We start from the raw sequence: 12678 nt of genomic DNA on the forward strand, positions 1-12678 counted from the left end.
CTGCATTGAGCAGGCGGTTGGACTCTATGGCCTTAGAGGCCCCTTCCAACTGTACTATTCTAGGATTCTATGATCCCAGGCCTGCCCTTAGGGATCCAGTGAAATCAATTCCATTTCTGTGACCCACTTCCAAACAATTTTGAACATGTCTACAGCCTCCTCTCTCTCTGCCACCTCATCTCTCCCCTCTCCTTCATCATGAGCCTTAGCTGGTGTAGAATTTCCGTTCCCGCATCTCCATCCGCCAGTGACTTATTTATAAAGGAGCGCAAGATGTGGTTGGTTTTTTTTAATTATAGCTGCAATATGCCGCATGGTGGGTTTCACATCCTGCCTTGGAGATGCCGCCTTCTGCTCTTCTCCCAATGATTGCACTTTCTAATTCCATCCCTTCAAAACACTTTTCTTAATTTCAATCCCATCAGTGTCACAATTATACCGCTTCAGTTTAGCTTTTTCAAGATTCACTGCCTTTCAGGGCATGAAATAGCACAGCGTCATTGGGGCCAATCACTGCTAAATAGCTGCTTGCTTGTTATTTATAGAGGGAGAGGAGAATGATGGGTAGACGGACAAGCAGAAGAACTTGACACAATTATCATCTGCCTTCAAGCAGTCGAGATTAAAAAAATAAATAAATCCCTAACTCAGGGCTGCAAAACTTGGCAATCAAAACCAGCCATTTGGAGTTGGCTAGAAGACCACACCCATTTTCCCCAACCGCAAATCATCTGATGGCTTCCCATGTTTTGTGCAATTTTTCCCCATTCTAAAATTATTCTTATTCTTATTATTTATTGCATTCATATCCCACCTTTTTCCTCCAAGGAACCCAAGGCAGCATACATAATCCTCCTCCTCTCCATTTTATCCTAACAACAACAACCCTGTGAGGTAGGTTGGGCTGAGAGTCTGTGACTGGCCCAAAGTCACCCAGTGGGTTTCCATGGCTGAGTGGGGACTAGAACCCGGATCTCCCGACTCCCAGTCCGACACTCTAGCCCTACACCACACTGACAGAGAGAAGTCCCTCCCCTTTTGCCTTTGGCCACACCCACAACTGGAATGCAACACCCACCCACCCAGTAATTGACTTTGGCCTTTGGGCTGAAAGTGGTTCTAAACCCCTGCCCTAACTCTAGGTTGTTGGTGTTGTCGGTGTTGTTTAAATTGTGAGGGAATTATTTCCAGGCCCACCTCAAATTTTGGAACTTTAGTATCTAATATAGCTAGCATGACCAGATACAAAAGAGGGCAGCTTTAACTGTTGAGATGAAGAGGGAATTCCATGCATAGAAATGACACCAGTTGAAATTCCCTTTTCTAGACAATTGTTAAAGATACAGGAGCTCTGTCCTCCTTTCCATAGGGTCACCCCAGTGAGGTCACATGATCTCCAATAGGCATGTACTAAGAACTGTTGGGTTCCTCCAAAAGCCAAGGGAAGGGGGCAGTTTTTTTGAAACCCTGTCCCCCTTCCCAAGAAGAAAATTCTCTGAATTTCCCCCCCTTCCCTGAGAAGGAGGCATTGTTTCCCCCCCTCCCTGAAAATAGGGGGCAGGATTTCGTCCAGCACTAGTTGAAAACACCCAGCGGGCCACAACGCATGGAAGAACAACTTTACTTGGCTGGTGAAGCACAAATTGATCTAGTTTCATGGGTACCAACTGGGGAAAGATACTGCATGGAAAATGGGGGGAAGGTACTTCCCCCTCAAATTCAAGAACATGACCACCTCTTCGGTTTGAACCCAATCCTGAACATGTCTACTCAGAAGTAAATCTGATTGAGTTCAATAGGGCTTAGTCCTAGTGGGTACTAGATTGCAGCATTCGTCACTCTGCTTTTTTGGGGGGGAGGGGATAAATATAGCTTGGAAAAGAGACAATTAAGAAGTGACATGATTGTCATCTTCAAATACTTGACAGGTTGTCACATAGTTGAGTGAGCAAGTTTGTTTTCTGTTGCTCCAGTATAGTATCCCCCAACCTGGCGCCCTCCAGATGTTTTTGGACTACAACTCCTTGAACCCCCTGGCCAGGGGCTAGGGGATTATGGGAGTTGTAGTCCAAAAAACATCTGGAGACCACCAGGTTGGGGAAGTCTGCTGCAGAGTGTAAGACCTGAACCAACAGCTTCAAATTACAAGAAAGAGGATTTCAACTACATGTTAGGAAGAACGTCCTGGTGGTAGCTTTCCGACAATAGGACAGACCGTCTCAGGGGCTGTTCTTCCTTAGAGGTTTTATAGCAGAGGTTGGATGGCCATTGGAGTGGATTTCATGCATTGGCAATTCAGAAGAACCTTCAAATCCAGGTCAGAATTAAGATGAAATTCCTGCCTCTGGTGTAGCAAATATGTGTACACACACACACACACACACACACACACACACACACACACACACACATGCAGGGAGAATGACAGTCAAAAATGCAGATTTCAGCACATCTGGCTACCAAAGCCAGCATTCATTTAGATTTGGAGAACAGTTAAAATATAGAGCAGATCCAGCGTGTTCCAGGAATATGACAGCTCTAATCATCTCACCACTCCCTACTCCCAGAAATCACCTCACTGCCCCGTTTCCCTTCACACTTATATAGCAGTTGTGGTGGTGACAGGAGTTCTTGACTGAGGCAATATCAGTGTTCCAGATGTCATGAGCATGGGAGATGTAGTTTTCCCATGTGCCCAAGTCTTTAGCATGGAGGTCTGGTGCCCAGAAAACTACATATCCCAAAGCTCAGTTATCATTATCCATACACTTCCTAGGTTAGGTCAATGGAGTGTCTTCTCCACCCACATTTAGAGGAAGAGGAGCTGAGGTGTCATTTACTCCAGCTAGGAACTACCTAGTTACCTAGCTGGAGTGGTGGTGAAATTATCCGAATTTGGCTGAACATTAAAATGACTTGCACATTATTTGAGAAATTGAAACAGTGCATTCCATTGCAATGAGGATAATGTGATGCTTTGATGAATTCAGTTTTGGGTCTAATCTACCCCAAGCAGGATATCACATTATGAAATCAGCATGGAAGTGGTATATAAGGCAGGAGCCACACCAAGCGGGGTATGGCACTATGAAAGATGTATGAAAGCAGTGTATGGTTTGTGTCAATGGGCCCCAACAGTTGTCAGTTGTCAGTTGTCAGTCGTGTGGCTCCTGCCTTTTATATATCGCTTTCATAGTGCAATATCCTGCTTAGTGTAGATTCGGCCTTGGAATACTGTCATCTTCAGAATCCATTAGTACTAAGAAGGAAAGAGTGTATACAGATAGTTTCATGGGTTGGTGGTATTTTATTGATATTCGATTGTAGCTGTTTTAAATTGTTTTAAATGTTTGCTTCAATTTTGTTGTAAATCAATCTGAGTGGGGTTTTTTTAATAGAAAGGCTAATAATAATAATAATAATAATAATAATAATAATAATAGTAATAGTAGTAGTAGTCATGAAAGGAAGTTTGCCCTGATGGAAAAGCTAACTCACAATTTACATATGGCAAAATGGAGTTCTTTTTGCCACTCGTGTACTGGAATTTCAAACAAGTAAAAAAAGTTTTAAATAATAATAATAATAATAGAAGCAGTAGTAATATTGTAATTATACAATTTAGTCATTAGGTAGCACTGGACTTAGTTATATATTTGGGTGGGGTCAGAGTGTTCTGTTCTGTGCTTGTTTGAGTGAGAGAAGAAAGTTCTTGTCTAACTGCTTGAAAGTAATGGGATAATCTCTACAACAGGCAGCCCTTCCTTCCAAATATTCTGACCCAACCTCCGAGACTGGCAGGGGACCTTCTGATTCTCAGGATGAGACTGGAGAGGGACTTTGAGCAGGGCCTTCTCAGTAGCTGCACCAACTCCCTGCAATGCTCCCTATCACTCCTTTCTGCACTTTTCACTGCATCGTTAAAACTTGGCTCTTTGACAGCACATTCTTTGAGTTTGGCCAGCCGGTTTGCTTTCCATATTATCCCTGCTACTGAGTTATGATCTAATTGTCTTGTATTGGGATCGGTTTTTTTGTTTGTCGGTTGGTTTTATTGCTCCTTTGGATGTCATTTTGTGTATTTTGACTAGGAAGCTATTTCATCCACTTGAATAATAAGAGGAGGTGGAGGCTGGGTTCTCCCCACCTAAGAGCCTTGGAGCCTGCAGGGAGAAATGCTGCTTTTCGCTGAGCAGAGAAGGTGTAGCCAAGAGGTGGGACTTTATTGGTGTGAATCGGCAGACGAGGACAAGGAAGGAGAGGCGCTCTCTCACTGCCGCTGAAGGATGTTGCTAACTTTCTGCTGGTTGCTCTTCCCCCTGGTAAGCGGATTCTCCTTTTGTTTTTTCGAGGAAGTGAAATAAACCAGAGTGACCCTCATACTCTCTGAACACCCTGCTGTGCTCAGTTGAGGTCCTAGAGAATAGTAAGTAAGGGGGTTGGTTTAACTCTTCCGATGCATCTTTGTCAGTGAAATAGCATGGAGGTTCTTGCACATCATTTGGTGTCATCTGCTGGATCAATTCATCCAGGGTACGAAGGTGCACGTTTGTGTATGTGGTGCTGACATGAGTTTGATCTGGTTCTTTGCCTCCTGCGTTCGTATCTGGGCAATTTTTGCTGCTCATGCAATTCTGCGTTCATATTTAGCTGATGGGTCAGGACCCCTGAAGTGGGCCATGCCCCACTTTAAGGTGTATTATACAACCAGCACTGCCATGATTTCCTTTTCTCGTTTGGATTTTTAATAGAAGGAGAAAGACGGGGGAGAGAAAAAAGTGAAGAGGAGAAGGAGATTCGTCAACTTGACAGTCTTTTAGCATTTAAAAAAGCAATAAAGACTGATCTATTCTGGCAGGCCTATCTAGTGAAATTTTATAATGTTTTTAGGATGTTTTAAGGATGTTTTAATCATGTATGCTATGTTTTTAATCAGTTTTTAACGTGTTTTATATTCATTGTTGATCCCCACCTCGATCCAAGTGGAGAGGCGGGTAAGAAATAAATTTATTATTATTATTATTATTATTATTATTATTATTATTATTATTATTATTAAGGAGTAGTGCGGAGAGAAGAGACAGAGGTTCGTATTATAGAGGGAAAGTCTCAGGTTAGGTTTAAAGGTGGATCTTGACAACTACTGTATCTTTCACTTGCATGTACTTCTGTCCAGAATAACTTCACATTTGGAGCGCTCTCCTTGTTCACGCACATTTGTACGAACATGAGTCTTGTTAATGTTCTCTTGTTAATGTGATTGACTGTGGAACAGTTGCTAGCTTCAAGAACTCACAATTCTTTCGAGATCAAAACAAACCCCCAACAACACACACAAACACACACACACACATTTTCTCTGGTCTTCCGATTAACACTAGAGCCCAATTTATCCCAAGAACCGTCAACGTTTGAAGCTTGGGTTTGAGAGGTAGCTTCGCCAAAGACCCACTGAAAATGTACGCATTCTAAACCAACGTTTTGTTTCAGATATGGTTGGAGAGCGGGGTTTTAAGAAATTGCACCAACTATGATTAAGATGTCTTTATTTTTCCTCGTTAAGAAGTGTTTTAAAAGGATAGATTTCTTGGGAACATTTGGTGTTTGACAGCAGAACGCTGTGACATTTGATTTTCAAGAGAATGTGTGTGTGTGTGTGTGTGTGTGTGTGTGTGTGTGTGTGTGTGTGTTTTGGCTAAAATTCAATTTGGCATCCCACACAAAAACATGAGTGCATTCATTCTCTCTCTCTCTCTCCCATATATATATATATAATTTGAATGCACTCATGCTTCAAACTGGAAGAAAGGAAAGAAAGGAAAAGGGAAAATATCAAACCTTGACATGCAAAATTGGATTTTCCAAAACATGGATCTTAATGGCGATCCTATGGTCTCTAGAAAGATGGGCCATAGAATATTGAGGGTGTTCCTCCTCTGAAGCCAGAGACAGAGTGCAAAGCTTGGAGGGGAAAATCAGAGCAGGGCGGTTCTATTTCCTGACATCTGGTCTCCAACCTTGGCCTGCTGAGTCCTTACTGGCATGGCTTAAGATGGCCAAAGAGCGCCAAGGTCAGAGCCCTTTGTCCTACGAGCATCTATCAAATTGCTCTCCAAGGTGAGTATTTCCCTTCACATATGAAATCTGAGGTTTTGAGTTCCAGTACTTAAATGTTGGGTTCAAGGCTAAATTTTCACCCTGGATTTCCCATTTGGGTCCTGGAATGCGTAGGGGTGTGTGTCGACGTAATGAAACGTCAGTGACAGTTTCCAACCCAGTTTCAAACACAATGGGTTTGAAGAATCAGTTACTACATCTTGGAATTGTTGTAGATCGCAAGCTGACTATGAGCCAACAGTGTGATGTGGCTGCAAAAAGAAGCAAATGCTATTTGGGGCTGCATTAATAGAAGTGTAGCTTCCAAATCATGCGAGGTAATGGTTCCTCTCTATTTGGCCCTGGTTAGACCTCATCTAGAGTATTGCATCCAGATCTGGGCTCCACAATTCAAGAAGGATGCAGACAAGCTGGAGCGTGTTCAGAGGAGGGCAACCAGGATGATCAGGGGCCTGGAAACAAAGCCCTCTGAAGAGAGACTGAAAGAACTGGGCATGTTTAGCCTGGAGAAGAGAAGATTGAGGGGAGACATGAGGGCACTCTTCAAATACTTCAAAGGTTGTCACACAGAGGAGGGCCAGGATCTCTTCTCGATCCTCCCAGAGTGCAGGACACGGAATAACAGGCTCAAGTTAAAGGAAGCCAGATTCCAGCTGGACATCAGGAAAAACTTCCTGACTGTTAGAGCAGTACGACAGCAGTTGCCTGGTGAGGTTGTGGGCTCTCCCACACTAGAGGCCTTCAAGAGGCAGCTGGACAACCATCTGTCAGGGATGCTTTAAGGTGGATTCCTGCATTGAGCAGGGGGTTGGACTCGATGGCCTTGTAGGCCCCTTCCAACTCTGCTATTCTATGATTCTATGATATTTCAGCATTGGGCACCTGGAATCAAATATGAGGTTCATAAGCGAGTCCATTTCAGCCCCAAGGACCTCTGTGACTGAGACACCGGTTTTCCTTTGCTCATCAAGTGGGCAGCAAATATAAAATACAGGACTGGTACATTCATCCAGTGGTGGGCGAGTTCAGGGAGCACTCGCCCTATTACCTCTCATAATACCACCACTACAGCCCATGAACTGGGCCCCGTGAGCTCCTGCTGGATGCCTGTGAGGTACCTTGCAGTAATGGGGCCTTTAAGGCCACCATTGGTGCAGCGGGGGAGGGGGGAAGCATGCTTGAGGAAATGGCACATTCCCCCTTCCGTGCTAATGGCAGCTGCTAGTAGCAAAGCAGGGAGAAATATGCAATTTTCCCAGGGAAATGCACAATCAATTTCCCCAGCCTGCCCTTGGGGAAATCACATGTTTCTACCCACCCACTGCCAATGGAGACTGCGGTCAACATCTAAGGTCCTCCTCAGAGTGCCTACTCTGAGGAAAGCTTGGAGGATGGCAACAAGGGAGAGGGCCTTTTCAGTGGTGGCCCCCCAATGATGGAATGATCTTATTTATTTATTTATTTATTTATTACACTTGTATACCGCCCCCATAGCCAAAGCTCTCTAGGTGGTTTACAGAAATTCTAAAATGCAGATAAAAACGAGGATACAAAATTTAACATTCTAAAACGCAGAACATACAGACATAAAACATTAAAAACCGTTAAAAAACTAAACATGTGGGTGATTAAGATGTGCTGCCATATGCCTGGGCAAAGAGGAAAGCCTTAACCTGGCGCTGGAAAGATAGCAGCGTTGGCGCCAGGCCAGCCTCGCCAGGGAGATCGTTCCAGAGTCTAGGGGCCACCACCGAAAAGGCCCTGTCCCTCATTGCCACACTCCGAGCCTCTCTCAGAGTAGGCACCCGGAGGAGGACCTTAGATGTTGAACGTAGTGACCGGGTATATTCACGTCGGGAGAGGCGTTCTGTCAGGTATTGTGGTCCCAAGCCGTGTAAGGCTTTATAGGTCAAAAGCAGCACCTTGAATTGGACTCTGAAACATACAGGCAGACAGTGCAAGCGGACCAGAGCAGGTGTTACATGGTCGAACCTTCTGGTTCCCGAAATCAATCTGGCCGCTGCATTTTCCACAAGCTGGGCTACCAACCGGAGTTTGTAAAAGGCACTCCATGCCACTGAGGTCACCTGAGCCTCAAGTGACAATGATGGATCTAAAAGAACCCCCAAGCTACGAACCTGCTCCTTCAGGGTGAGTGCAATCCCATCCAGAAGCGGTAGAACACCCCCCATCCTCATCTCCTGGATGAGGCTCGCCTGGCACCAACATCGTTATCTTTTCGGCGCCAGGTCAAGACTTTTCTCTTCTCCCAGGCACTTAATAGCATTTAACAACATCTGCTAAGTTGGTTTGTTTTTAATGGACCCCAGAACTGTTGTTGTTTAAATGGATACTGTTGTTTTTATATTTTTGATGGTTTTAAATTTTGTATACTTTTTTTAATGTTCACTGCTTTTAACTTTTGTATACTGCCCAGAGAGCTTCAGTTACAGGGCGGTATATAAAATAAATAAATAAATAAATAAATAAATAAATAAATAAATAAATGGCCCTATTAACACTTGCCTTAATAGGGCCTTTAAGGCCCCTGTTGGCGCAGCGGTGGGAATGTTTTTTTTTTCCATGGCTGGGGAAATTGTCCTGGACGGGGTTGCACTCCCCTAAAGGATCGGGTCCGTAGTTTGGGGGTGCTCTTCGATCCAGAACTGTCACTTGAGGCACAGGTGAACTCAGTGGCAAAGAGCACCTTTTATCAGCTCAGGTTGATATACCAGCTGCACCCTTATCTGGACAGAGATAGCCTAGCTACAGTTATCCATGCTCTAATAACCTCTCGTTTGGATTACTGCAATGCGTTATACGTGGGGCTGCCTTTGAAAACGGTCCGGAAACTTCAACTGGTGCAAAACAGGGCAGCAAGGTTATTAACAGGGACTGGCCGGCGAGATCACATTACGCCAGTCCTTTTACAACTTCATTGGCTGCCAGTCCAGGTCCGGGCCCAATTCAAAGTGCTGGTATTAACATTTAAAGCCCTAAACGGTTTGGGGCCAGGTTATCTGAAGGAACGCCTCCTCCCATATGTACCTACCCGGACCTTAAGATCATCTACAGGGGGCCTTCTCCATGAGCCCCTGCCAAAGGAAGAGAGGCAGGTGGCTACTAGGAGGAGGGCTTTCTCCGCTGTGGCACCCCGGTTGTGGAACGAGCTCCCCAGAGAGGTCCGCTTGGCGCCTACACTGTACTGCTTTCGTCGCCAGCTGAAGACCTTTTTATTCACTCAGTATTTTAACACTTAATTTTAACTTAAATTTAAATTTTACTGTTTTAACTCTGTATTTTAATCCTATATCAACTTTGCTGTGTGGTTTTATCCTGGTTGTGCTTTTTATACTGTATTCGTAATTGTGTTTTAAACTGTTGGGTGTTTTACTGTGGTTTTAATTTTTGTGAACCGCCCAGAGAGCTTCGGCTATTGGGCGGTATAAAAAATGTAATAAATAAATAAATAAATAAAATAAATAATTGCGTATTTACCCCGCTGTGTAAATGACAGCCTTCATTAGCAGGGGGAAGGGGTGCAATCCCGGAAGCCAGGGAGGACCTGCACTCAAGTGCTCTTGGGGGGTCACACTGTATGTATCTGCTTAGTTTTGTGAGGGCCAGTTGCTGCGGGGGGGGGGGGTCCGCTGCCCTCGCAGACCCAAACAGACACTCGCCATTCCTATTCATGAGGTCAGCATTGTCTGGTTCATAGAATCATAGAATAGCAGAGTTGGAAGGGGCCTACAAGACCATTGAGTCCAACCCCCTGCTCAATGCAGGAATCCACCCTAAAGCATCCCTGACAGAGGGTTGTCCAGCTGCCTCTTGAAGGCCTCTAGTGTGGGAGAGCCCACAACCTCCCTAGGTAACTGATTCCATTGTCGTACTGCTCTAACAGTCAGGAAGTTTTTCCTGATGTCCAGCTGGAATCTGGCTTCCTTTAACTTGAGCCCGTTATTCCGTGTCCTGCACTCTGGGAGGATCGAGAAGAGATCCTGGCCCTCCTCTGTGTGACAACCTTTTAAGTATTTGAAGAGTGCTATCAGGCTTCTCCAGTCCACCCCAATCATTTGAAGAGTGCTATCACGTCTCCCCTCAATCTTCTCTTCTCCAGGCTAAACATGCCCAGTTCTTTCAATCTCTCCTCATAGGGCTTTGTTTCCAGACCCTTGATCATCCTGGTTGCCCTCCTCTCAACACGCTCCAGCTTGTCTGCGTCTTTCTTGAATTGTGGAGCCCAGAACTGGACGCAATACTCTAGATGAGGCCTAACCAGGGCCGAATAGAGAGAAAGCAGTACCTCGCGTGATTTGGAAGCTATACTTCTAGTAATGCAGAGAAGGGATAAGGTGTTCCTCCTCTCCTTTGATAGAAGACTTGGTTGTCTCCAGTTGAAGGGGCAAGGAAGGCACTCAGGCCTAATCTACACCAAGCAGGATATTGCAGTAAATATGGTCTGTATCAATGGGCCCCAACTGTTGTCAGTGCACTTCAATACCGCTATAAAGCAGCAGTGTGGCTCCTGCCTTTTATATATTGCTTTCATACCACTTTCATAGCGCAATATCCTGCTTGGTGTAGATGAGGCCCATATTAGGAAATGCAACTCCGATTAAGTAACCACTTTGTACTACTAGTTTGAAATAAGTCTTCTGTTTTTTAAAGAATAGTTGCTGGAACAAGTGACATGTAAATAATCCATTTTGTTTCATTGTGGGCCAAGTTCGTGTTTTGGTGGAATACTTTTAAGGGACTGGAGAACTTTCAGTAAGTAGGAGGCAGACTAAAAAAATGCAGCTGTCCACCAATTAAGTAATATTGTTAATGATCTAACCATTTAAAAAGTTGATTAATTAAACCAGTTCACATTAATAAATGCACACATTACCAGCACTTCAATATAGCTCCCTCTCTGAGCTATTGAAGAAATGTAATAAGCACAGGCTAGCACTGTTGATTAGAAGGAAATGCCAGTGTTTATATTTTCTGCATTCCATGTTACCGTACATCTTTCGTTAAAAGCCCTTTCTTGTAATTTGAAGTCATTGGTTTGCATCCTGTCGTCCGTAGCAACAGAAAACAAATTTGCTCCATCCTCTACATGACAGTCCTTCAAATATTTGAAAATGGCTATCTATCTTATATTGTCTCTCAGGCGGGATCTACACTACGACATTATAATGGTATTGAAGTACAATGATGACTGTTGGGACCCAGGACACGTTCCGTATACCGTTTTTCAAAGCATTTCCAATGTGTTATATCTTGCTTGGTGTAGTTCTGGCCTTCTCCAGGGTGAACAAACTCAGTCCTTACTCGGGTTTTTTAATTATATGAATTTGGATGTTTAAGCTGCCTTGGGAAGGCTTCTGCTCTGAAAGGCAGCATATAAATATTTTAAATAATTAAATGAAAGAAAACCTTTCCTCACCCTATTTGACTTCTTTTTCTGCTTGTTGATAGCCCTCCAAAACCATGGCACCCAATGCCTTACCTTCCTCCCAATAGCTCAGACTAGTCCTTGAGCTTCCCAACAACACTGCACCAGCTGCACTGGTTACCAGTCTGTTTCCAAGGGCCTTGCTAGACGATGCTGGATATGCCAGCAAGGAGGCGGGGCGACGGCGCGCTAACTTTAGCGTGTGCCGCCCCGCCTCCAACACGCACGACGCGCAGGGACTCCGGAAGCCCTGCAGCATCGGCCATTTTTTTTTGTATTTAAAGGGGCCACGTGCGCCCCAAAGACTCCGGAGAAGGTAAGTGGTTTTTTTTACTTAAGCCCCCCATCTGCTCCTGATCCCCTCCCATGCCTTCTGCCCACTCTTTCCCCGCCCTCCCTCCCCATCCCCGATCTGTGCCGCCCTACGCCCTCCCCCGATCTGTGCCGCCCTCTGCCCTCCCTCCCCGATCTATGCCACCCTCCGCCCTCCCTCCCCGATCTGTGCCACCCTCCGCCCTCCCTCCCTGATCTGTGCCACCCTCCGTCCTCCCTCCCCGTCCCCGATCTGTGCCGCCCTCCGCCCTCCCCCCGGTCTGTGCCACCCTCCGCCATCCCTCCCCAATCTGTGCCACCCTCCGCCCTCCCTCCCCGTCCCCGATCTGTGCCGCCCTCTGCCATCCCCCTCTCCTGCCGGTCCGGCCTTCCCCCCTATCTCCCCCACCCGGGATCCCCCCGGCCCGATGGGCACAGCGCTCGTATGAGCGCTGTGCTCAGTCCGTGGCTTTTCCCAGCTACTCGTAAGCGAGTAGCCGCAAAAAGCCACGGACCTTGCTAGACGTTCCGCAGCCCCAGCCTCAGGCCGGGGCTGCGGAAAAGGCGTGCCATAAGCGACTTCGCTTATGGCACATTAGGGGAGGCTTCAGCGCGGCCTGACCCCGGATTCCCCTGTGCGTCATTTGGATGCACAGCAGGGAAACCGGGCCTCACACTGTGCTAAGGCCTTGTCTAGCAAGGCCCCAAGCCCAAATCAAAGTGCTGGTTTTGACCTTTAAAGCCCTAAATGGTTTGGGACCAAGCTACTTGAAGAACTGCCTGCACCCGTATCAGCCTGCCCA

The 12678-nt window shown here is 45.7% G+C and overlaps 1 protein-coding gene across 1 annotated transcript in view; it reads left to right on the forward strand.

The window, feature by feature from the left end:
- Positions 1 to 4261: 4261 nt before the first annotated feature.
- LOC134392376 (vasoactive intestinal polypeptide receptor 1-like) overlaps positions 4262 to 12678 on the forward strand; it is a 48797-nt gene continuing 40380 nt past the window's right edge. Inside the window, exon 1 of the mRNA XM_063116701.1 lies at positions 4262 to 4322. Coding sequence (XP_062972771.1) covers positions 4287 to 4322 — 36 coding nt within the window. The 5' untranslated portion in view covers positions 4262 to 4286. The remainder of the gene's footprint in view (positions 4323 to 12678) is intronic.

Source organism: Elgaria multicarinata, chromosome 1 (genome assembly GCF_023053635.1).
Source record: "Elgaria multicarinata webbii isolate HBS135686 ecotype San Diego chromosome 1, rElgMul1.1.pri, whole genome shotgun sequence".
Classification (NCBI taxonomy): Eukaryota; Metazoa; Chordata; class Lepidosauria; order Squamata; family Anguidae; genus Elgaria; species Elgaria multicarinata.